At 46.7% G+C, this 25378-nt stretch overlaps 1 protein-coding gene across 4 annotated transcripts in view; it reads left to right on the forward strand.

Annotated features, from left to right (window-relative positions):
- Window positions 1-25378, forward strand: part of COG5 (component of oligomeric golgi complex 5) — a 324671-nt gene that overhangs the window by 205119 nt on the left and 94174 nt on the right. For all 4 annotated transcript variants that reach the window (XM_039516771.1, XM_039516790.1, XM_039516780.1 and 1 more), the window contains 3 exons: window positions 10005-10170; window positions 11793-11905; window positions 12003-12080. In XM_039516771.1, coding sequence (XP_039372705.1) covers window positions 10005-10170; window positions 11793-11905; window positions 12003-12080 — 357 coding nt within the window. The remainder of the gene's footprint in view (window positions 1-10004; window positions 10171-11792; window positions 11906-12002; window positions 12081-25378) is intronic.

The raw sequence follows: 25378 nt of genomic DNA on the forward strand, positions 1-25378 counted from the left end.
AGTAACTTTAAGAATCATGCCATATACAGGATGAAAGTTACAAACCCACTTGCCTGAACTCCTGTATTCCAGCTCCAGCAGGGGCTCCTTGCCTCTGTGATTTTGTTTTGTTTTGTTTTTTGTTTTTTTGTGTTGACTTTTTTCTTTAATGTTGTCACATTATTTTTAATGGCTATGTCATTTCAGCTATCCCAGCATGAATGGAAAAAAATATAGATAAAACTACTGAAGGAAATGAAAGTTCATAGAAAACCACAAATCTTGCCAGTCATTTAGAAGAAATATTTGATGTCTGAATATAACTCACATTAAAGAGAGGACGTTTTGCTGTCTGTCAGGATAATGCTCCCCTGCTATGTATCTTAATAATTAACAATGCTACTTTTAATCTACAGACCAAAAGGTCAATTTTGAATGTTTCACCACTCTGGAAGTTATTTGAGTTACTTTATAACTATATTTCTCTCACAATTTTTGGTCTCTTGCTCTTCACACTGACAAGGGCTAGGAAATCCAGTCCCTGGTTGGCTAACTGAAGTATTCATACTCCCCTGCAGGCTGATTAAAGGAAGTGGATTGGTGGGCTCCCAAAGGAGACTACTGCTGTCATTTTTAACTGCAAAAGCCACTTGCCATAGTGAGGACTATGAAAATGAGGAGTAAACGGTGGGTAGTGAAGGCTCTTACAGTTCTCTGTAGCACTTATCTCCATAGTATCTGAATTACTGAATAGGTAATTTAGATCCACAAGGCATTGTCCCTACTGGGAATAGAGTGGATTTTGCTTTTCACCTCTGACAAGTGCTGCAAGCACTTTTGGAATCCCCCCCCCACTTTTTGTTAGTATTCTTTGTCTTTTGTTATAGCTGTGGCTTTAGCAAAAAAGAAAAAAAGGATCTCCTTTAAAGGGTATGTCTACACTACGGGATTACTCCGATTTTACAGCATTCGATTTTTGGAAACAGATTGTATAAAGTCAAGTGCATGCGGCCACACTAAGCACGTTAATTCGGCGGTGTGCGTCCATAGTACCAAGGCTAGCGTCGACTTCCAGAGCGTTGCACTGGGGGTAGCTATCCCATAGTTCCTGCAGTCTCCCCCACCTACTGGAATTCTGGGTTGAGATCCCAATGCCTGATGGGGCAAAAAACATTGTCGCGGGTGGTTCTGGGTACATGTCGTCAGTCCCCCCTCTCCTTCCCTTCCTCTGTGAAAGCAACGGCAGACAACCATTTTGCGCCTTTTTTCCTGGGTTACCTGTGCAGGTGCCATACCACGGCAAGCAGTCATGAACATTGTAAACACCTCAAACATTATCGTGCAGTTTATACTGAACCAGAACCTGCAAAACCAGGCAAGGAGGAGGCGGCAGCACGGCAACGAGAGTGATGAGGACATGGACACAGAATTCTCTCAAACCGCAGGCCCTGGTGCTTTGGAGATCATGGTGTTAATGGGGCAGGTTCATGGAACGCCGATTCTGGGCCTGGGAAACAAGCACAGACTGGTGGGACTGCATAGTGTTGCAAGCTGTGGGACAATTCCCAGTGGCTGCGAATCTTTCATATGCATAGGGCCACATTCATGGAACTTTGTGACTTGCTTTCCCCTGTCCTGAAGCGCCAGAATACCAAGATGAGAGCAGCCCTCACAGATGAGAAGTGAGTGGCGATAGCCCTGTGGAAGCTTGCAACGCCCGAGAGCTACCGGTCAGTCGGGAATCAATCTGGAGTGGGGGCTGCTGTGATGCAAGTAGCAAAAGCAATCACTGAGCTGCTGCTACCAAAGGTAGTGACTCTGGGACATGTGCAGGTCATATTGGATGGCTTTGCTGCAATGGGATTACCTAACTGTGGTGGGGCAATAGATGGAACCCATATCCCTATCTTGGCACCGGAGCACCAGGGCAGCCAGTACATAAACCGCAAGGGGTACTTTTTAATGGTGCTGCAAGCACTGGTGGATCACAAGGGACGTTTCACCAACATCAACGTGGGATGGCCGGGAAGGGTTCATGATGCTCGCGTCTTCATGAACCAGTCTGTTTAAATGGCTGCAGCAAGGGATTTACTTCCCAGACCAGAAAATAACCATTGGGGATGTTGAAATGCCTATAGTTATCCTTGGTGACCCAGCCTACCCCTTAATGCTATGGGCTCATGAAGCCATACACAGGCAGCCTGGACAGTAGTGAGGAGCTGTTCAACTACAGGCTGAGCAAGTGCAGAATGGTGGTAGAATGTGCATCTGGACGTTTAAAGGGACGCTGGCGCACTTTACTGACTCGCTCAGACCTCAGCCAAACCAATATTCCCATTGTTATTGCTGCTTGCTGTGTGCTCCACAATCTCTGTGAGAGTAAGGGGGAGACATTTATGGTGTGGTGGGAGGTTGAGGCAAATCGCCTGCCTGCTGATTGCACGCAGCCAGACATCAGGGCGATTAGAAGAGCACACCAGGAAGCGATTCACATCAGAGAAGCTTTGAAAACCAGTTTCATGACTGGCCAGGCTACGGTGTGAGAGTTCTGTTTGTTTCTCCTTGATGAAAACCTGCCCCCTTGATTGACTCATTCCCTGGAAGCCACCAACCCTCCCCCCTTTGTTCACAGTTTGCTTTCTAAGGAAATAAAGTCACTATTGTTTAAAAACCATGTATTCTTTATTAATTGATTATAAAAAGGCTGCCCTGCCCAGAAACCTTCTGCAAAGGCTTTTGGAGTACCTCCAGGAGAGCTTCATGGAGATGTCCCTGGAGGATTTCTGCTCCATCCCCAGACACGTTAACAGACTTTTCCAGTAGCTGTACTGGCCGCGAATGCATCTCAAGTCCTCAGGGCAAATTAATCATTAAAAAACGTTTGCTTTTAAACCATGTTTTATATTTACAAAATTACACTAACCAGAGGTCCCTTCTATGGCTTCATGGTACGGGATACTGCCTTGGGAGGGTTAGGAGGCTACTTCAGTCAGTCTGAGAAAAAGATCCTGGCTGTTGGGGAGAATGGTGTGCTGTGTGCTCTCCGCAAGCTCGTCCTCCTCCTCCTCATCATCTTCCCTGTCTGCAAAATCCTCAGGCATGGCTGAGATTACCCTCTCCTCGGAATCCATGGACAGGGGTGGGGTAGTGGTTGCGGCGCCCCCTAGAATTGCATGCAGCTCAGCGTAGAAGCGGCATGTCTGCGGCTCTGCACCTGACCGTCCATTTGCTTCTTTGGTTTTCTGGTAGGCTTGTCTGAGCTCCTTAACTTTCACGCAGCACTGTATTGAGTCCCTAGTGTGTCCTCTGTCCCTCATGCCCCTGGAGATTTTTTCAAATGTTTTGGCATTTCGTCTTTTGGAACGTAGTTCTGTTAGTATGGAATCGTCTCCCTATACAGCGATCAGATCCAGTACCTCCCGTACGGTCCATGCTGGAGCTCTTTTTCGATTCTTGGACTGCATAGTTACCTGTGCTGATGAGCTCTGCATGGTCACCTGTGCTGATCAGCTCTCCAGGCTGGGCAAACAGGAAATGAAATTCAAAAGTTCCCGGAGCTTTTCCTGTCTACCTGGCCAGTGCATCCGAGTTCAGATTGCTGTCCAGAGTGGTCACAATGGTGCACTGTGGGATAGCTCCCGGAGGCCAATACAGTCGAATTGCATCCACATTAACCCTAACTCGAACTGGTGATGTTGATTTCAGTGCTACTCCCCTCGTCAGGAAGGAGTACAGAAATTGATTTTAAGAGCCCTTTATGTCGAAGTAAATGGCTTCGTTGTGTGGACGGGTGCAGAGTTAATTTGATTTAGTGCTGCTAAAATCGACCTAAACTCGTAGTGTAGACCAGGCCAAAGAAAATTTAGTTAGTTACACCCTTCAAACTTAACATTAGAATTATGATCTACTGTTAATCTTTACTAAGGACGGTAACATTAGGCATGAGTTTGGATGCTATTATAGTTATATACTAGTTTTGAAACCAAAATAACATATTGCTAACTGCAATAGCTTTGGGAGCTACCTCTGGACCCCCCAGTCACTAGACTGGTGGACTTGTAGGAGCAGTATTCTTGGACTTTGATGGAAAGGACACAAAAATACTCTTGTCAGAATAGAATTATTCTGAGGCGGCAGTGTTGTCTGAGAAGGTAGTGCCCTGGATGGTGGCAGAGACGGAGGCTGAGAATTACTAAATATTGTAACTAGAGGGCTGAGTGGAGATTCTCAACTGCAAAACGAAGGCTGGGCTGCCCCACTGTTACTAAAAATATATTAAAAATTTCTTTCCAAGTGGTTCTCATATTTAGAATCATAATAAAAAGTGTAAAGGAGGCTTGTATTAATTGTTAAGCTGATTGTGTAAAGCCATGTTGTGATGGAAATTACATATAGTATTTCATGCAAGCAAAATTGCCTTTATGAACCAGGTGCAAAAAAGCAATTGAAATACTTCTCATCATTGCAAGTTTTAATATCAAATAACGCCATTTGATTCAAAGTATATGTCCAAAGTATTGTAAGGTGTCATTCTGGAAACTGTCCTTCAAAAGGATTTACAGTATTCTGAAAGGTTGTATCTAAAATGTATTTAGTTTCAATCACAAGAAAACATCTTAGCTTTCTAAATTAATTTAGCTCTCCCAGTTTTTGTCTTCTATTCTAGGGCTCAGTTACTATTTTCTAATATTGGTTGTCTTAAATGCTGTGGAGTTTTGCTTTGTTTGAATTATGTGTAGCTATTCTTGTTCACTACAATGGCAAGTATTTTGTTATAGATGCATTGTGGAATAATTATTTGTTATTAATTATGGATCTTGTTTTAGTTGAACTTACTTAATAAGCCACGTAGGTTTTCCAGTTCTGTTTATGTGTATTGTATTATCTTTATTCCTTCTGGAGAAGGGGTGAATATTTTGCCACTTAGCTAGTAAGAGTTTGAAAGCATAAAATTTTATAATACAGTATGTCAGCTGTTTTACAACTGATTACAATGATAGCCCTCTTTCTCTGCATTCCTGCCACAGTCCTGTCTGAACAGGGTCATCTGTCTTCTTCAGAATAATAAAGACTTCAATCAAAGTCACTTGTGGAACTTAACTAAGCAAAGCAGAAAACCTTATGATGTGTGTGAATTAGTCGAGCTAAGTCTTCCTTCCCTTGGGTGAGAAGTTCCCAGAGTGTGATCCATGGAGCACTTCCTCAGAGAGCTGCCTAGTCACAGGGTGCTGGCTTTGCTCTTTCCATTTGCTGAATATGGTTTAAAAGACAGTTAAGAATTCACTACTTTCCTAATATTGCTTTCTTATGTAAGCAATTGCTGTAGTTGGCAGATGGATGTTATTTGATCATGAATGTATAGTAAAGGTGGCCAGCACCATCTTGGCTTAGAGGATAGGTGGAGGCCCATGACACAATCTCTGTTAAGATGTATTCCATACTGTGTGAAAAAGTTCATGAACCCCCCCTGGTCAAAGGTAACTGTGTAAACTTAAACTATGTTTCTTAACTGTGGCAAAATCCATCATACTTCAGTTAGTAAGCCAGAGAGGTGACTGTTTAGGTGAGTTTTTAATAAACATTACAGTTTGGCAGTCCTAATGTAGTCAGCTGCTGTGTTGGCAGTTAACAAAAGAAAATAAACTGTATTTCACACTAAGGTGTGAGAGAGGTAACAGGTATAGTAGAGTTTCTGTTGTAAATTCTAGCATTTTGTTTAGGGACCTTGCAATTGACACTGCAAACAAAATTTCACCATCAGACCTGCACAGGCTTATCTCTACAGGGAAAGGAGTGACAAAATGTGGTTCTGCTCTGAAAAATGACCATAAACACATCATCATGGGGTTTCATATTTATTTTCTCCTGGCGATTCTGTGTCATCTACTTCTCTCTTAACTGTTGGCTCTGCTGTGCCACAGGAGTGAAAAACAGTAAAAATTAATTTTAGTTACTAAAGTGAACAACTGCGACTGGTACACACACGGAGCAGATTTGCTTGGTAGGTAGGTAGCTGCTATTTATACATAGTCACCCACTGATTTTGGATGCCTCAATTTTTGGGTGCCCAACTTGAGACACCTTGCAGGGGCCTTGTTTTTAAAAACTTCTGAGTACCCATCCTCTGAAAATCAGGCTACTTCAGGGTATCTCAAGTTGGGCACCCAAAATCCCCAGTCACTTTTTAAAATCTGTCACCATAAAACCATTCTTTAAGTTTGGAGTTGGCTCACAGGTTTAACTGATGGCTTCTGGGATTTTTCTGTATTCATAACTCAGCTTAACTTTAGATCAGCATGTCTACCATATTTGATATGGTGAAGCACCAAAAAGGGAGGAGTAGTTTGGATAGAAAGGGGCGTTCTTAGGTCAACTCAGGGCTTTAATTTCTGTCGTCTAACATTATTTAAGACTGTTTCAAGTGGGAGTTTTGCAGCTCTGTAGATGTTAGAGGGGTTAGAGCTTTGTGTTTATGTAGGTCAATGAAGTGAGACTTGTAAACACCTGCTTTGCTGCTGCGGCATGCACATTAGGCTTTACCTTGCTACTGATGTACTACAAAATGCTGTAGCCTGTACTACTTGCATTTGTTACCTAACTTCTTGGCTATAGCAGCCATGATTTATTTTAAAGTTATAACATAGTTGTAAATATTTTTAGGATAATATCTTGCAGAATAGTTTATTGTTATCTGTTAGGACAAATGTCTCAGCAGAAATATAGATTAATAGTAGACCAATAGAATTATCTGTCTATTCACGTATGTTCAGATAATACAAAGAGTCCATTCTGTGTTTGGAAGTTAGAACAAGGCATTTGAAAGAACATAACCACCCTGTAACTCCAGCTGTATGGTTGTGCATGGCCATGTGTTTGATGTAGATCAGCAAACCACTTCTGTAGCCAAGTTTGTACTTTGGGAATATACCTTTGTGATAGTAAAGACATTGGCAAAAGTTGGGCTGCTTTTTTTTGCTTAAAGAGATCCACAAACACTTGGAAGCTATGCCTAATGGTTTCTCATTTTTTGCCCTCCTGTTTTTCCCCAAAGAAAAACTTGTTGGCAGTGGGAAGTCTGCAAGACTGTTTTCCAGCTTCCATTGAATAATGTATCTATGCTAAACACTGTAATTCTGAGATGTATATGCCAGTCTGCTAGTGTAATTGTTGTTTATTTTCCTTGCCCTCCAACATTTCTCTCTGTCTCTCTCCACAATACAATTGTTCCCAAGAGAGACTCTAGTTTTTGTACTTTTCATGCTTAAACCTAGAAACTAGCTATGCATAAAAAGTAAAATTCTCTTAGGATTAATGATGCACCAGCTGTGTGTTCTGAACCCTCGTGGGGAAAATAAAATATGGAGTGCTTTTTGAGGAGGAAAAAGAGTGCTGTGTGAAGCAAATGAATGAAAAAATGATTTTAGTATATTATTTTCGGGGCTTGAATATTTTACCTAACTCCCGCTACGCAGGATAAAACACCTGTGTGAAATACCTATGTGGCCATGACTCCCCAAGGCCACACCCCCTGCAGTTTAAAGGAATAAGACAGCTGTGTACTGTTTGTTGGACTTTTTACTTAATTGTAACATTGTCAATCAAGTTTTTATTTTATACCGTTTTTAAATGTAATATAGTGCAAATGGCTGGTTAAACACTTACTTATACTTTCATTCCATATAAAGAAGCTCTTTGCTCTAGGTGGTCTTTGATGTATTTAAAAAACTAGACTACTTCAGTAGTTCTGTCCTCTGCCTCCCAATAACTAATATATACCATACCCAGCAGCTAAAAAGTATTACAAATCTTTGCAGTTTCCTGCCAGAGCCTACCCAAATAGAGATAATTATCTTATTCCTTGAATAATATATTAAATGAATAGTATTTAAACCAGCTATAGAACAAGTTTAATATTACAAAAATTGTTGAATCACTAGTAAAATTAATCAAATAACCTATTCACCAAATACTATTCATTCTTACTTACTATCACTCCCTTCTTTTCCTTTCTATCTTTAGTCCATTTAGTCCTATTAAAGATCAGTGACTTTTCCTTAGTAACGTTCAGTGTGGCTATAGATGGGACTCACATCCCTATCCACACCAGCCCACACAGGCCAGCGGTACATTAACGAAGGAGGGCTTTTTTTGGTGCTGCAAGCTGTGGTGGACCATCTATTTCATTCTCATTCTCACTCTTTCCCTTTCCATTTATTGTATTCTCTACCCTCCGTTATATTTTCTCTTTGTTCTCCCCCTGCCTCCAATATCTGTCTATATGTATTTGCCATGCTTCATTTTTCTTATTTTTCCACCAATCTTTCATTTTCTCCTGCTCACTCACCCACCCCCTCAAACCCACCCACGTATAAGGCTTGGAAATTTTACCACACATCTAATTGTCAGAGGACTAATCCTACTAGCTACAAACCCATGAAGATATGGGGATCCCCTGTTCATGGTCAATGCTTCTCTCCCCCATTGCTGGGGCCTCAGCTCTAGGAGTAATTTGACATTAAAATCTCAGCTTTTGTTTTTCAAAATTATGGTTCCAGCCCTCCTGGTTGTGAAGAAATAGTCAGCCACATTTTCAAGGTTATCTTCTTTAGTGATGTCTGCCTGGGTCAGCAGGCACCTGAAACAATAGCTCTGAGAGGGATGAACTGCACCATTCATTTCATTGGAGTCTGAATTTTGAAACTCATTCCTCTGGATGTGTCTGTGTAGGGAGCTCCTCACTGCTACCACCCCATCATCCTTTGTTCAGTTGGGTGGTGGCTGAGTCTCCCTCCTCCTCCGGGACAGAAGATGACAGTGATCTTGGGAAGGGGAGATCCAGCCTGCCCAAAGAGGAGTGGTCGTGGTCTCCTAGATGACTGCTCTTATGTGGCCTTACCACTGCCATTCCAAGAAGGGACAGGGGTAGGGCCAAGTCGCATGGGGCCACATGGGGGTGTGTCCTGAGCCTCGGATGTCCTCAGTCCAGCCCTGGGCACTGGGAATATATAGAATGGAAGGGAACTATTTTTGGATCCACTTCCCACTAGTGGGTATCTGAAATATGCAACCCCACCCACCAATCTCCTATGAATGGAGGAAGGGAGAAGCAGCATTGTGTGTTTGTGTGTGTGTGTGGGGGGGAGGCTGTCTCCAGTACTCTACCCTTCCCAAAGACTCCACTTTTTTGTTCTCCGTCCTGAGCTGAATAGCTCCAGTACCTGCCTTGGCTGCAGGGGTTTTTATCAGTTTTATTCCTAACCAAAGAATTCTGAAGCACAGCAGTGACACTGAAAATACTATGGTTGGTTTTCACACTGTTGTATTTAGGGAAAGTTCTGAACATCAACAGAGGCACTGGAGCTGTCTGTCTGCAGACTTAGGAAGATAGCATGGCATTAGTTCACACTCAGTTCATATTTGTAAACTTATTGTCAAAATCGTAAGAGCTTAGAAACTTCATTTTTAAAAATGAAAGCTTAGCTTTTTTAATACATTGATGGTATTCACCTATGAAAGCTCCCTACTTGCCCTGGGTGAGTGGAGGAGTAGATTTTTTCAATCCCTGATAATGTTTAATCAACAGTTTGACAGTTAAAAGACAGAAGTGTAACAGATACTGTACATGAAAACTACAGTATTACTAACTGTCTCATAACTGGAGATAGTAGAGATACAGCGATACTCAATATTGTACAGTAATTTTCATATGCAAGAACTATTGGATCTGTAACTGGTAGCCTGCCATAATCATCACTGTTTTCATCTTCTCCTTTCTCCTCTTCTCCCTCTGATTCTGCCCTATGTATAACTCATTGAGTAGTGAGATAGTAACATCAAAGTAAATCAACCTTTTCCCCTTTTCCTCCTCTTTCCTGTTCCCCTGTAAGGAGACCAATCACCTGATGAGAAATGAAATGAGCCAGAAAACTCTAGAACGTTAACTTTAATATTGAAATAACATCTCATCATGGATAAATAAAACCATTATACAGTTAGAGATTACCATTTTCCCCTTATCTCCCTAGAATCCTACTCAAGTGGGAACAGCGCTTCAGGTTTTCCACAACCTTGGAACTTTGAAGGATACCATTTCTAATGTAGTGGATGGGTACTGTGCATCTCTAGAGGAGAACATCAACAATGCTTTGGATATCAAAGTTTTGACTCAGCCGTCCCAGACAGTTACAAGAGGTACAGTATTGGCATGCTATTTAATTTACAGCATAACAGTCTCTGGTCATTTGGCAGAATTGCATTGTGCTCAGTCATGTGGGAGAAAAATGCTTAGAATTCTTAGGAATTCATCATGAAAACCATTAAGGTTTCTTGGAATCTGATTCTACTTTACTTGCGTTCGTGAGAGGACCACAGAGAGACTGGTATATTACTTGTAAGCAGTGCAACAAATCAGACCAATGTATTCAAACACTTTTGTCAAATGGGAATATCTCAAAGTAGTGTTTCCAACTTGGGGGATCACTGCATCATTAACCTTAGTTCCCCTTATTTTTAAGCTATGGTACCATGGAGCATTGAAGAACACAAATGCAAAACAGATTTAGATGTCAGATTTTAATTTGAAGCCTCTACAACACAGTTTGGGATTAGAATTTTGTGTTGGAACCATAATAATGGCATATGGCTTCTCAAGAAAGATGAAGGCTGCTTAATGGTGTTTCCTTCAGTTAAAAAGAATGTCTTACTTTTGTAATTCTAATAGCCTTAGGCAAAAGCGTTCAGGTGAGTGCCTATATCCCTGACAGCAACCAGTTGTCCCACGTCACCCTACCAGTACATCTTACAACAGTGGAGAAGTACATTGTGTGGCAAAGTTCCTCCTCTCCTCTAGTAGGTCCTGCGCTTATTGGCGGATTTCCTCCCCTCAGTGGTCTTCCCCTTGGATGAAACCCACAGTCTGGATCACCTCCTCCTATGTCTGATTAGGAGTAGCGAGGCTTGGGGGGAACCCGGGCCCGCCCTCTACTCCGGGTTCCAGCCCAGGGCCCTGTGAATTGTAGCAGTCTCTATAGTGCTACTTGTAACCGCCGCTTGACTGCTACAGCTCCCTGGGCTACTTCCCCATAGCCTCCTTCCAACACCTTTCTTATCCTCACCATAGGATCCTCCTGGTGTCTGATACTGCTTGATTGTATGGTGTTTCCTCAATCCTCCAGTAGAACACCCTCTCAGTTCTTAGTTCCTTGTGTCTCTGGCTCCCAGCTCCTCATATGCCCTTCCTTCCTCTGGCTCCTCCTCCTTGACTGGAGTGAGCTCCCCTTTTTATACCAGGTGCCCTGATTAGCCTGCCCTGATTGGCTGCAGGTGCTCCAATCAATGTAGCTCTCTCCGGTGCCTTCTAGAAAGTTCTTAATTGGCCCCAGGTGCCTTAATTACCCTGGAGCAACTGCCACTTTGGTTCCCATGGTACTAGGGATTTGCTTAGCCTGGGGCTAACATACCTGTTCCTGAGTACTTTCCTGTAGCCATCCGGCCTTGCTCCATCACAATTGGCTTTGTGTTTCTGCTGAGAAGAGAAGCAGTGAAGTAGTTAATAATGCTGACATTTAAAATATTCTCACTAGGCTTCAGAGTTAATACTTGATTGAGATGATTGAGGCTGTTCACACCTCTCAAAGCTGTTGTTTCAAGCTGTCTGTGACTGCTCAACACTTCTGAAAATCAGGCCACTTCTTTAGGTGCCTATACATGGATTTTTATGTTTTAACCTCATTTAGGCACTCACAGCTGACAATGTTGGTCTAGATTTTTAAATTCTGAAATGGATTGATATGTTGCCTTCAAAATATTTTTAGGTGGCCCTGGCCGAGCTGTTATGCCAACACCAGGAAACGCTGCAGCCTTCCGAGCAGCCCTCTGGACAAACATGGAGAAACTTATGGATCAGATCTGTGCAGCCTGTGCACAGGTATTCAGTCCCTATATTTCCTCTTCTACATTAGTGCAATTTTTGCATATACCACATTAGAAAACCTAAATTATCTTTGAAACAAATTCTCTTACAGGTGCAGCACTTGCAAAAAGTACTGACAAAGAAGAGAGACCCTGTTTCACATGTCTGTTTCATTGAGGAAATAGTTAAGGTAAAGTTTTCATTTAGCTGAATAAGTTCTTACAAAGACAGCGAGTGGTTCTGTTAACAAAAATGTGATGAGAGGAGCCTTTCAGTTACAGTTTTAGAGTTCAGTAATGAGACAGTGGTGAAAGTCAGACTAGCATAGAAAAGTACATTTATGGACTGCTTGTGATCTGTGGGGTATATTTGTAGGACATAGACATCTTCTTGTAATAATTGTGTTTGTTTTCTTTAAAAGAACCGATAAGACACCATTGTCAGTTTTTATTAGTGATCATTATTGTCATTCCATAATATACTGTGTAGTTTGGGTAATTAATGTTGTGCATTAGTTTTCATAGGAAAATATGTCTTCATGTGGTATCTAGTGTTCTCAGCCATCTGTTTCTCTACTTTTTGGCAATTTCGTTTCTGAAAAAATAATCACGGCTGTTTTTTTTCCTTTCAAAGGCCCAGATCTGAATACCTATTCTTGTCCATTCGTTTGTATTGTTTTCTATTCTTATTTGGAATAATTTGATTAATGGTCTCCTTCAGGGCTAGGAACAGCAATATTGAAGCCATTTTGTCTGAGTTAGTAAATGAGAAACAACAAAAACAAAAGAAGTTTTAGGGTCTGTTTTTATGCAGACATCTCCTTTTCTGTGCATATGGCTGGATTATTAATTCACACAGATTTAATTTTTGAAATGGTTTTGGGAAACTATTCATATGTAAATTTTTCTCAGCAGTAAAATCAAATAATAAAGGTTGAACACAGTGAACTTACTTGTCTATTACTTAAGCCCACTCTGAAATACATGGAGTATAGCATTGTCCCATGGCCAGAAACTTTGAAATATCTCCTTGAGAGGAAATGACTGGAGTTTTTTTTCTTTTTCTTTTTCTTTTTCTTTTTTTTAAACCCAAAGAAGTGGATAAGCTTTAGGTAAATGTCTCTGCATACCAAAAACTTGCTCTTGCAAAAATTATCCATTGCCCCTTGGGCTTCACAAACTGTCTCTGCAATAGGCCAACCTCTTAAAAGAGGAAAATGACCCTTCAAACAAATGGAGCAATCCTGCACACTGGGAAGTTGTGGAGCAGTTTGGATGTGAGGAGAACTCATGTAAATGAGCTTTCCATCTTCCATATGTAGCAGCTCGCTCTCCTGGATCCATCCCCAGTGTCCCTCATTACTTTTGAGGAGTGGCTGTTGGATTGGGAGGGGACTTTCCCAGTCATCCGAGGAGGCTTAGGGAAAGGGGGTTGGGCAGGGAGCGAGAGAGAGAGACTGGGAAGTCTTCTTTATCTCACTGTTTAACTAAAGAATACCCAAGTGAAAGGAATTTTGTAGGCTTAAATTAGGGAAAGACTGGCTAGTAAATGAAATACTGTGTTCTAATCCATAAAGTGCTGAGCCTCTGTTCCGAGGTACTGAACACCCTTCCCTCCCATTAATTTCATAATGTGGGACTGAGCCTATGGTGCTAGAATGAATTTTATAGATAATATATATTTGTTTCTCCATGGTTATCTTCTTCTCAATTAGTGACCTCTTCAGTAAATTATGAGATCAGCATAGAGGAGTATAAAACAAAGCTGGACAGTTCTTATTCTGGGAATGAGATAGCTAATACAGTATCGGGTCTTCTTGCAACTCTTCATCCTGCATAGTATGGTGCTGCTTTACTTCTTCCTTTCTCAGGTTGATACCATACAGTACAGTGCTTTTCTTAGCCATTATCATGGTAACACCCAGTGTGAGGTCTACAGGAAAAAGTACTGTGCAGCATCATGTGGTGAGCGTAGGCAACAAAGCCACACAAATCAGTGTTGATGGTGTTCATCCAAAAGCAGTCAAGTACTAGTCACAGCTAAAATTTGGGAAGCCATGTAAATCCACTCAGTTTGAGCTGTACAGACAGCTGTCTGGGGGAGCAAGAACTACGATGTGCATTGCCAGTAAGAAATAATCGCAGCACTGACTCATGAAAACTGTATATCTCATACTAATCCAAGCCACCAACAGTTCACAGCTGGCATTACCATCTTCAAGTCCTCTGAAAAAGGCTGTAGAGAGGGGAGAGAAGGTTGGATGTTCTTTGTGTTCAGTTTCATTAGTAAACTGAGCTAAACAATTAAACAAGCTAAATGTAATAGCATTATACCCATTTTCTAAGGCAGCATGCCCACACCAGATGATATTAAGATGACATTCCACTCTGCATTCTGTGTACTAATTACAATTAGTGATGTCAACATCATTATTAGTCATCTTCTGTGGCAGCTGCACTACCACTTTGCCTGTCCACCTGCTTTCTTGTTCTAACCATGGCAATATAGGCGCCAGCCGAAGAAACATGAGAGAAGTGACCCCGGCCTTGATAAACACACGCCCTTTAATAGTAAATAAACTGGTTGCTTTTTGGTTCATTACCCTCCTCCATCTACATATGTAGACTTAAAAATGACAAATAATAATATTGAAACTAAGGGTGAACTGAGTTTGTTTACCTGCCAAGATATTCTTTCAGTGATTTAGATGTGTGTTGATGAACAGTATCAAGAGAAATTCAGAAACTTGATGGGTTAATCTCAGGCTTTTCAGGCAAAAGAATGAAAAACTTATTTTACATGTTATTGTTTTGATATGTATTAGTAATTTTTATTTTAAAACTGATGAGTTTAAACATTAAAATTACAAATACATTTTGAAATAATTTAATTTGTTGTGCTTGTTCTCTTAATGATTCTGTTCTTTATAATGATTTTGTATTTATTTAAAAAATAGATTTGATTCATCTTTAAAGAACTTGTAGGTGACTTCAACTGTTCTACCCTATTTCTTTCCGCTTTCAATAGCTAGTGACTAATCCTGCTGCTATGGAAGCCAATAGCTAAGCTAACATTGATTTCAGTATCTGGCTATCTTTTTATGAGAGCCCATTCCCTAATCGTATAGGTAAGACTCTGATTGAGTTCCTTGTGATACAGAGTTGAAACTGAACTCTGATCTTCCCATGCAGTAGATCCTCCACGCCCACACACATTTCAGTTAGTGGCATTACAAAGTGAAAAGCAGTTTTAACAGCATGACAAAACATTTTGTGTTTTTGGCAATTGTGATTGGCGGAGACACGTGAGATGGGGCTCCCTCCATTCAGACAGGAGGGGGCTAATGACAGAACACTCCATGAGCAGCTCTTCTTTCCTCCCTTTGGTCTGCTAGTGCCCAGATTTGTTAACATTCCAATAAGACTGCAAAAGCCATCATTCCCCCAGACTTTTGGGGAAGAGGGTGGGCGGAGGGCTGAAGCGGTTTATTATTTTATTTTATTTTATTTTATTTTATTGATTGGAGCACTGGACTGGGATTCAGGAGACTTGGGTTCTATTTCCAGCTCTCACTGGCATGCTGAGTGACCTTTGGCAGATCACTTCCCCTCTGTGTGCCATAGGTTCTCCATTTGTAATGTGGGGATAATGATACTGACCACCTTCATTAACCACTTCAAGATAAACTGATTAAAAGTGCCACATAAAAGCTATTCTTTTGCATGTTGTGGAACACTTGTTGGAGATTTTTGCCTTAGCAGTATCCATAGGATCAGCGGTGGCGCCCTCTGGAGTGCTGCACTCATGCATTGGTATATTAGGCGCCGCTGGCCCTACACCCTCTCAGTTCCTTCTTACCGCCCGTGATGGTTGGGTTCTCCTTTCCCCTTGCTTTGCAAGCGGATAGCATTTTTTCCTCTCACCTCTTCACTATTGTTCTTTGTATATACTTGTTACAGTAGTTAGTGAGTAAGTAGATGTTAAGTGTTAGTAGTTAGTAAAGTTAGAGTCCTGGCAGGGGACTTATCCCGGAACGGGACATGCCCCCGTTCCCAGGTTTTAAGCCCTGTTTTGCCTGTAACAGGCCTATGCGTTATCAGCATTATCTCTGAGCTACACCCTGCAATTCTCAGCTATCCCTCCCTTCCACCCCTCCTTCACCGTCCCTCTTCAAGGACCCTTCTCACGAGCAACTCCTTGTTCAGGAAGTTGACAGCCTTCTGAAGCTGGGGGCAGTGGAGGGAGGTCCCTCAGGAAATGAGGGGGAAAGGATTCTACTCCTGTTATTTCCTAATCCCGAAAGCAAAAGGGGTCCTAAGACCCATTCTGGAACTGCAGTGCCTCAACAAATATCTCAAGAAGTTGAAGTTCCACATGGTCTCCCTGGCTTCCTTCATTCCCGCCCTGGATCCAGTAAACTGGTACGCTGCTCTTGACTTGAAAGACACTTATTTTCATATTTCCATCTTTCAAGGACACAGAGGGTTCTTCAGTTTTTTGGTGGGCCAGTATCATTTCCAATTCACGGTGCTGTCCTTTGGTGTCGTGTTGGCCCCGTGGGTGTTCACAAAGTGCCAGTAGCCACTTATCTGAGGTGTCCAGGTCTATCCGTATCTCGACCACTGGCTCATCAAGGGCAGATCTCGGGATCGGGTGCCGAGGAGCCTCAATCTGTTGTGTTCTGTCACGACCTGGGCCTATTAATAAATGAAAAGAAATAAACCCTCATACCAGTGCAACAGATAGAGTTCATAGGGGCAGTCTTTGATACCACGTGGGCCAGAGCTTTCCTTCCGGAGGCCCGTTTCCAAGCCATGTTGGGCTTGATCTCGCATATAAGGGACCACCCGCTCACCACCGCCCGCACTTGCCTGAGGTTGTTAGGCCACATGGCAGCATGTACTCACATGGTCTGTCATGCCTGCTCCATCTCTGGCCACTGCAAGTGTGGCTGGCATCAGTCCACACAAGCAAGGCGGAGCCAGGTCGTCAGCCCTTTGCCAGGAAGCTCTCTGGCTCTGGGACTTTTGTGTGCGGCATGCCATTTATCTCATGGCTGTGCACCTCCCCAGATCAGGAACATGTTAGCAAATCATCTCAGCAGATCCTTCTCATCTCACCAAGAATGGCCATTCCATCTGGGTGTGGTCAATGTGATCTTCCACAAGTGAGGAACTCTCCGAGTGGACTTGTTCGCGTCTTGTCAGAACAGGAAATGCCATGTGTTCTGCTCAATTCGGGGGATCAAGAGAGGCTCCCTGTCAGACACCTTTTTACTCCTCCAGTCGGGGGCTCTGATGTACATATTCCCGCTGGTGCCATTAATCCACAGGGTTCTAATGAAGATCAAACAAGACAAGGCAAAGGTAATCCTGAAAGCTCTGGCTTGGCCTCGCCAACACTAGTTTGGCGTTCTGTTGGACCTCTCGGTGGTGACCACACTGCAGCTGACGCTCTGGCTGGATCTGCTGTCTCAGACCCATGGCAGTCTTCTGCACCCAAGCTTGGCAGTGAGTGCTGAACCCGACAGCTTGGCTGCTGCGTGGTTGAATGTACAAGAGCAGGAGTGCCCTGCCCGTGTCCAGCAGATCCTGTTGGGCAGCAGGAAGCCCTCCACCAGGGTTACCTACCTGGCCAAGTGGAAACGATTCACGTGCTGGGCCTTGGACCAGGATATTTGGCTCGAGCAGGCCTCGCTGCAGTTGATCCTGGACTACCTTCTGCATCTCAAGCTCCAGGGCTTTTCTCTTTCATCAATTAATGTAAGTTTGGCTGCTATTTCAGCCTTTCACCCTCCATTCTAGGACAGGTTGATCTTTGCTCATGACATGACAGTCCGGTTTTTGAAAGGTCTGGAATGACTCTATCCCCATATCTGGGATCCAGTCCCTCCTGGGACCTGAATCTTGTGCTGGCGCAGCTCATGGGCCCCCACTTCGAGCCCTTGGCTTCCTGTTCCCTTCTTCTACTCTCCTGGAAGATCTCATTCTTAGTGGTGATAACGTCTGCCCTCAGGGTCTCTGAAATTAGGGCACTAACCTCGGAGCCGCCATATACGGCATTTTTCAAAAACAAGGTCCAGCTGAGTCCGCACCCAGCTTTTCTGCCCAAGGTTGTTTCACAGTTTCATATGAACCAGGACATATTCTTGCCCATCTTCTTCCCAAAGCCTCATGAGTCAGAGGAGGAGCGTAGATTACACTCTCTGGACATCAGGAGAGCACTGGCCTTTTACATTGAAAGGACTAAGTCATTCCAGAAGTTGACACAGTTATTTGTCATGGTGTTAGACAGGATGAAAGATCTTTTGGTGTCTGCCCAGAGAATTTCATCATGGATTACTGCCTGCATCTGGTTTTGTTATAAGCAGGCAAAAGTACCTCCACTGGCGATTGCACTCATCCTACTCTAAGGTGCAAGCAAGCCTCAGCAGCAGCAGCCAACAAAAAATTGCCAATTCAAGATATCTGCTCTGCTATCCATATATCATTCATTCATTCATTTATGCCTCATTATGCCCCCTTGAGTGATGCTTGGCTGATGCTGGGAGTGTTGTGTTCAGTCGTGGGCCCGGCCAGCCTGACCCCACCTCCATGGATATTGCTTGTGAGTCAAATGAATGGATCAAAAAGAAAAAAAAAAAAAAAAAAAAAAAAAAAATACCTGTCTTTCTTCTTGTCTTTCTTCTTTTTTTCTGTTCTCATCCATTCAAAGCTGCGGTGCGCATAGGCGTGCGCCCGGAAGATTTTTTTTCCCCAGCAGCCCCAGCAGGCCCTGGGGCCTGGCCCCCGCCCCTGGACCACGGCCACCTATAAAGGGCCCCCGGGCTCCGCCCTCCACCCTCCTCAGTTCCTTCTTTTGTTCTTTCCCACATAGCAACTTAGCAGCAGTCTCTCAGTGTGTTGTCAGTGTCCTATATAGTTGTATAGTAGTTTTAGTTAGTTTAGTTATATTATATAGTTCTTATGGGTGTGTCTGTCCCCAAGTCTGTCTCGTCGCCCCGCCTCGGCCCCTCCCCCCCGTCCCCCGCCGGGGGTCCTCTGGGTTACTGCTTGGAGCCTGCACCCAAGAGTGACCAAAGACTTGTTGTTTCTGCTGCCCTGAAGGAAAGCCACCAAAAAGACCAAAGCAGGTGCTGCTCTCTCTGAGACAGGGTCTCAGACTCAAAGAAAAAAAGAAAGCTCAGCAAGGGCTGAGCTGAGGCTGAGGCCACCTGAGAACCGGACCACCGGCTGGTCGGTGCGGACCGGTGCGCACGCGGGGCGCCGGCGGGCGACAGGACTTAGCCCAGCCCCCCAGGCCCACCGCCGGCACTGCCCGCAGTGGTCGGAGAAGTCACCGGAGAAGTCGGCCCACACCGTCCCGCCCCCGCCGGCGGAGCCGAGAGAGCCGGGAGAGAGAAAGGAGAGAGGCGTCAGGGTGCCAGCCCGGCCCGCCGTCCGAGGCCCGCGTAGCGGGGCACAGGCTGGGGGCCCTCGCGCCGTGCCCGCTGCCGCCGCTGCCTGGACCGCGTCTCGAGACGAGGACTCGCGACGGCCTCCCCCCTTCGGAGCCGGAGGCTTTCGGACCGGAGGTGCTTGAGGTGGCCTCAGACTTGACCTCCCGGCGCCGGCCGGCGCCTCCCGGCCCCGCCTCCCCGCGCCCGCGCCTGGCCCCCGCTGGGCCGCGCCCTCCTGCCCCGGCCTGCTGCAGCACCACCACGACCAGAATAAGCTCTCGCGCTGCTGCAGCACGCCTCCTCCCAGCACCGCCGCTGCCTCCCCTCAGACAGCTCCCGGTCTCTACTCAGAGCCGCTCCTCACGTGACACTCGCCCAGGAGTCCAGAGACTCGAGACCAGGGTCAGCCAGAGAGCACAGCAGTGCCAGCGCAGCAGGCAGCAGTGGCAGCACCAGGCAGTGGCAGCAGCAATGGCCAGCGCCCTCACAGCAGCGTTTGGGGCCAGGCGGCCACCACCCGGTCGGGCGGGCCTCGTTCTCGTCCGGCGCGAGGGCGCGTCGCGGCGTCGCCGCTGCTTCCCGGGCAGCTCCTCACCCTCCCGCAGGCGGCGCGGTTCAGCAGCAGCCAGGGCAGCAGCAGGCACTTCAGCACCAGCTCACCACAGCAGCAGCCCGAGCCGCCAAGCCGCGCCGCCCCAGGCCGCGCACCCGCCGCACCGCACGCGGCGGGCCGCAGCCGCCGCGCCCACCGGCCGCGCGCATGCACTGGACCGCTGAGGGGACCGCCGGAGGGCACAAGGGCTGGTGCTGGGCTGCCGTCAGGAATTCCTCCGCCTTCAGGACACTGCGTCCCGGGCGGGTTCCTCTCGGCCGCCCTGGGCCTCAAGCGGCACTCTCTCGCAAGCCCTCCAGCAGCAATTGCGAGCTGGCGAGCGGCGAATCGAGGTGGTGGATCCTGACCTGAGGAGCCAGATCTGGCTCTCCATCCATAAAGAGACAATAGTGGACTAGGCTCATATGGCTACCAAAGCCAGCCTCACCACCCCCCCACACTGCTCAGCCCCTCTGCGCCCCACTGGCCCAAGCCTAGCTAAAGACCACCCCACTGCACCACCCCCCACCCACACTTGTACCAAGACCCCAGCCCCGGCCACACCCGGCCCCAAGCTCCCTGGTCAACACCAAGGGTTTCAAAGGTGAAGCGAGCCAAAAGCAGGAAAGGTGTACCAAGTGGCAGGCCTACAACTCCGCATAGCCAACCAACAGGCGATTGTAAGCCGATATGGTCATAACACGTGTTCAGCCATGTCGAAGTTTATGGAGCTCCTGCCCCAGGACTCGAGGTCAGAGTTTTCAACCCTAGTGGAGGAGGGAAAGCTGATCTCCCGAGTCTCTCTCCAGGCTGCCTTAGATGCGGCAGACTCAGCCTCGTGCACCCTGGCCACGGGCCTGGTCATGCGGCGGGGAGCCTGGCTCCAGGTCTCGGGCCTGCCCTATGAGGTCCAGCAGACTATTCAAGACCTCCCCTTCGAGGGGCAGATGTTATTTTCGGAAAAGACAGACAAACGTCTGCATAGCCTAAAGGACTCGCGGGCCACGCTTTACTCGCTGGGCTTGCATACCCCTGCGACCCAGCGCAGGCAGTTTAGGCCTCAGACGGCCCCACGCCTCTACCAACCTCAGACTCGCCAGGAGCTGGGGCGCAGGCGGGACAGAAATGGCAGGAGGCGTCACCAACGCCACCCCTCCGGCCAGGCGTCCGGTCAGTCGAGACCACCATCGGGGCCTAAACCCCTATTTGATGGTATGGTCGAAGGTGACCTACCTATCGAGACTCTGGATCCTTCTACCCCTACCTTTGGGTCACGTCTGTCCCCCTTCTACTGTGCCTGGTCCCGAATCACGTCAGACAGCTGGGTGCTCCGCACGGTAGAGAGGGGATATTCTATCCAGTTCTCCTCCCCCCCCCCCCACCAGCTCCCCTCCCCGTCTCTCTTCAGGGACCCATCTCACGAGCAACTTCTAACTCAAGAAGTGAAGTCCCTCACAGAGGCAGGGGCGGTGGAGGAAGTCCCTCAGGAGCTCAGGGGCAAAGGCTTCTACTCCCGGTATTTCCGAAGGTGAAAGGGGGTCTGAGACCCATCCTAGACTTGCGGCGGCTGAACAAGTTTGTGCGAAAGCTCAAGTTCCGCATGGTCTCCCTGTCCTCAATTATTCCCTGCCTGGATCCAGGAGATTGGTATGCCTCCCTCGACTTAAAGGACGCCTATTTCCACATTGCCGTAATTCCCCGATACCGTTGGTACCTCAGGTTTGTCGTGGCCGACGCCCATCTGCAGTTCACGGTGCTCCCATTCGGCCTGTCAGCTGCTCCAAGGGTCTTCACGAAGTGCATGGCAGTCGTGGCGGCCTTCCTGCGCAGGCGGGGCATCCAGGTATTCCCCTACCTGGACGATTGGCCTCTCCGAGAAGCAGGTGGAGACCCAGGTGTTGTTCATCAGGCAGACCTTCCTCGATCTCGGCCTCCTCTTGAACGAAGCCAAGTCCACCCTGTCTCCGACGCAACAAATAGAGTTCATAGGAGCAGTTCTGGACTCCACTCACGCCAGAGCGTACCTGCCGGAATCCAGGTTCCGTGCGATTTCCGAGCTCATCCTCGGACTGCACCGCGCCCCGGTTACCACGGCGCGAGTTTGCCTCCGGCTGTTGGGTCACATGGCAGCGTGCACCTATGTGGTAGACCATGCCAGACTCCGGCTTCGCCCGCTACAGTCCTGGTTAGCGACGGTTTATCGCCCAGCCAGGGACCCCTTGGACTCAGTGGTGTCCATTCCCCGCTCGGTGCTGAACTCGCTGCGGTGGTGTGAAAGTGTGCATGGGTGTCCCCTTTGCTGCCCCTCAGCCCTCCCTCTCCCTGGTAACGGATGCCTCGGATCGGGGTTGGGGAGCGCACCTGGGGCACCTCTGGACGCAGGGCTTGTGGTCGCCGGAGGACCTTGAGTTGCATATCAATGTCAGGGAGCTGAGAGCGCTTCGCCTGGCTTGTTTGACCTTCCGGTCCCACCTGGCCGGCAGATGTGTTTCATTCCTCTCAGACAACACGTCGGCAGTCTTTTATATCAACAAACAGGGGGGTGCACGCTCCTCTCCCCTGTGCAGGGAAGCCCTCGCGCTGTGGGATTTCTGTGTCCACAATGCTACCCACCTGACGGCGTTCTACCTTCTGGGGGAGCAGAATGGTTTGGCGGACACCCTCAGCCGCTCGTTCCGGGGTCACGAGTGGTCCCTCCGATGGGACGTGGTACGCTCAATTTTCCAGCTCTGGGGCTTTCCCTGGTTAGACCTGTTCACCTCGAGGGAAAACAGAAAGTGCCGACGGTTCTGCTCCCTCTTGGGCCGCAATCAGGGGTCTCTGTTGGACGCCTTCCGACAGCCTTGGGGGGTTGGTCTGCTCTACGCCTTTCCTCCGATCTCCCTGGTACGCAGGGTGATTCTGAAGATTCGCAGGGATCACGCACGGGTAATCCTGATAGCTCCGGCGTGGCCGCGCCAGCATTGGTACACATCACTCCTGCAGATGTCCGTTCAGGCGCCCCTGACGCTGCCCCTGCTCCCGGACCTGATCACGCAGGATCGGGCTCCCTCCGCCCCCCGAACTTCGAGTCCCTTCACCTCACAGCATGGATGCTCCATGGCTGAACCCGGTGGAGATGCAGTGCTCCCAGCAGGTCAGACAAGTGCTGCTCGGTAGTAGAAAACCGTCAACTAGGGCCACCTACCTGGCCAAATGGAAGCACGTCTCCATATGGTCGGGTCAGCGAGGTCACAATCTGCTGGGGGTCCCAATCCCCATTGTCCTGGACTCTTTGCTCCACCTCAGACAACTGGGTCTCTCCCTCTCCTCGATTTGTGTTCACTTGGCGGCCATCTCCCCTTTCCATCCGGGAGAAGGGGGTACCTCGGTGTTTGCGAACCCGCTGGTTGGGCATTTCCTCAAAGGTATGGACAGGCTATTCCCACATGTTCGTCAGCCGGCCCCTGCTTGGGACCTGAATCTGGTCCTCTCTGCCCTCTCGGGACCTCCCTTTGAGCCTCTGGCTTCGTGCTCCCTGTTGTACTTGTCGTATAAGACCGCCTTCCTGGTGGCGATCACCTCGGCCAGGAGGGTGTCGGGGCTCAGGGCGTTAACATCCGAGCCCCCGTACACTGTCTTCTATAAGGACAAGGTCCAACTTAGACCTCACCCGGCTTTCCTACCCAAGGTCGTCTCGCAGTTCCACATGGGTCAAGATATTTTTCTCCCGGTGTTTTATCCAAAACCACATTCTTCCAATGAGGAGCGGAGGTTACATTCCCTGGATGTCCGCAGGGCCTTGGCTTTTTACATCGAGTGTACCAAGCCGTTCAGACGCTCAACTCAGCTCTTCATCGCAGTGGCGGATAGGATGAAGGGGCTCCTGGTCTCCCCTCAGCGAATCTCTTCGTGGATCACGACCTGCATCTGGGAGTGTTACCATATAGCTAAGACCCCTGTCCCTCCGGTCACGGCCCACTCCACTAGGGCGCAGGCCTCCTCTGCGGCGTTCCTGGCTCAGATCCCGACTCAGGAGATTTGTAGAGCGGCCACGTGGTCCTCCATCCACACGTTCTCGTCACACTACGCCATCACGCATCAGGCTAGGGATGATGCAGCCTTCGGTCGTGCAGTACTCCAGTCAGCAGTGATCTCTGACCCCGCCACCTAAGGTTAGGCTCGTGAGTCACCTACTTTGAATGGACATGAACAACCACTCGAAGAAGAAAAAATGGTTACCCACCTTTTAGTAACTGTTGTTCTTCGAGATGTGTTGTTCATGTCCATTCCAATACCCACCCTCCTGCCCCTCTGTCGGAGTGCTGGCAAGAAGGAACTGAGGGGATGGAGGGTCGGTGGGCCCCTTTATAGGGCGCCGTAGTGGCGCCACTCCAGGGGGTTCCAGGGCTGACCCTACAGATGCTGCTAGGGGAAAATCTTCCGGCTGGCGTGCACACGGCGCGCGCACACCTACTTTGAATGGACATGAACAACACATCCCTAAGAACAACAGTTACTAAAAGGTGGGTAACCGTTTTTTCTTCGAGATATTTTGCTCATATTCATTCCATTACCCGCACTCCTACCCCTCTGTCAGAGTTGCTGGCAAGAAGGAAATGAGAGGGCGTAGGGCTGGTGGCACCTAATACACTGACGCATGAGTGCAGCACTCCAGAGGGTGCCACTGCCAACCCTGTGGATACCGCTAAGGCAAAAATCTCTGACAGCTGTGCATGTGGGCATGCACACACCTAGAATGGAATGGACATGAGCAACACATCTTGAAGAACAACAGTTATGAAAGGTAGGTAACAGTTTTTTTTCTCAAGATCAAGGTGAAAGCATTTTAGAAGTGTGTAGGAAACCTTACACTGCGCCCATGCTGGACTTGTTTTCTGGGGACAAGAAAATGTTAGTCTTTTGGGTGGCCACAGACTTTCTGAAGCATTAGATTTACTTTATTACAGTTTATACTTATCTTTCATAGGTATGAGAGGATTAATGTTTTTGAAGCACTTAAAAGACACAGGACATTATTTAAGAACTTAATATTTTTACTGCTTGGAAATAGATTTTCTTAGGAATCACCTAAGTGTTCTAATGGCGAGTTTCAAAACTATATGCTCTTAACCTTTATTTTCTTGTTCAGGAAGTTATATTTTAAAAACAGTTTTAATTACTTTCTCAGTTGCATAAAAACACCCTTTTTAATTTTGCACTGCTGCTGGAAATCTGGAAACCATTATACCTTCGGGTTAAAGTGATCAGACTCAGTGTAATGAAATTCCATGCCCTGCAGTAAAAGAAAGATTTCTTTAAAAAATCATGGTGATGTTTATTGAATAAATTTACCTGCAATATATAATGTAGACAACATCAGAAATTTAAATGCACTAATCTTTTTTTTTTTTAGTTTAATCCTGATTACCTCTAGAAGATATCAAGGGTTTATTCAGAACACGTTTTGCATTAGTCT

The sequence above is a fragment of the Mauremys reevesii genome, linkage group 1 (genome assembly GCF_016161935.1).
Source record: "Mauremys reevesii isolate NIE-2019 linkage group 1, ASM1616193v1, whole genome shotgun sequence".
In the NCBI taxonomy this organism is placed as follows: Eukaryota; Metazoa; Chordata; order Testudines; family Geoemydidae; genus Mauremys; species Mauremys reevesii.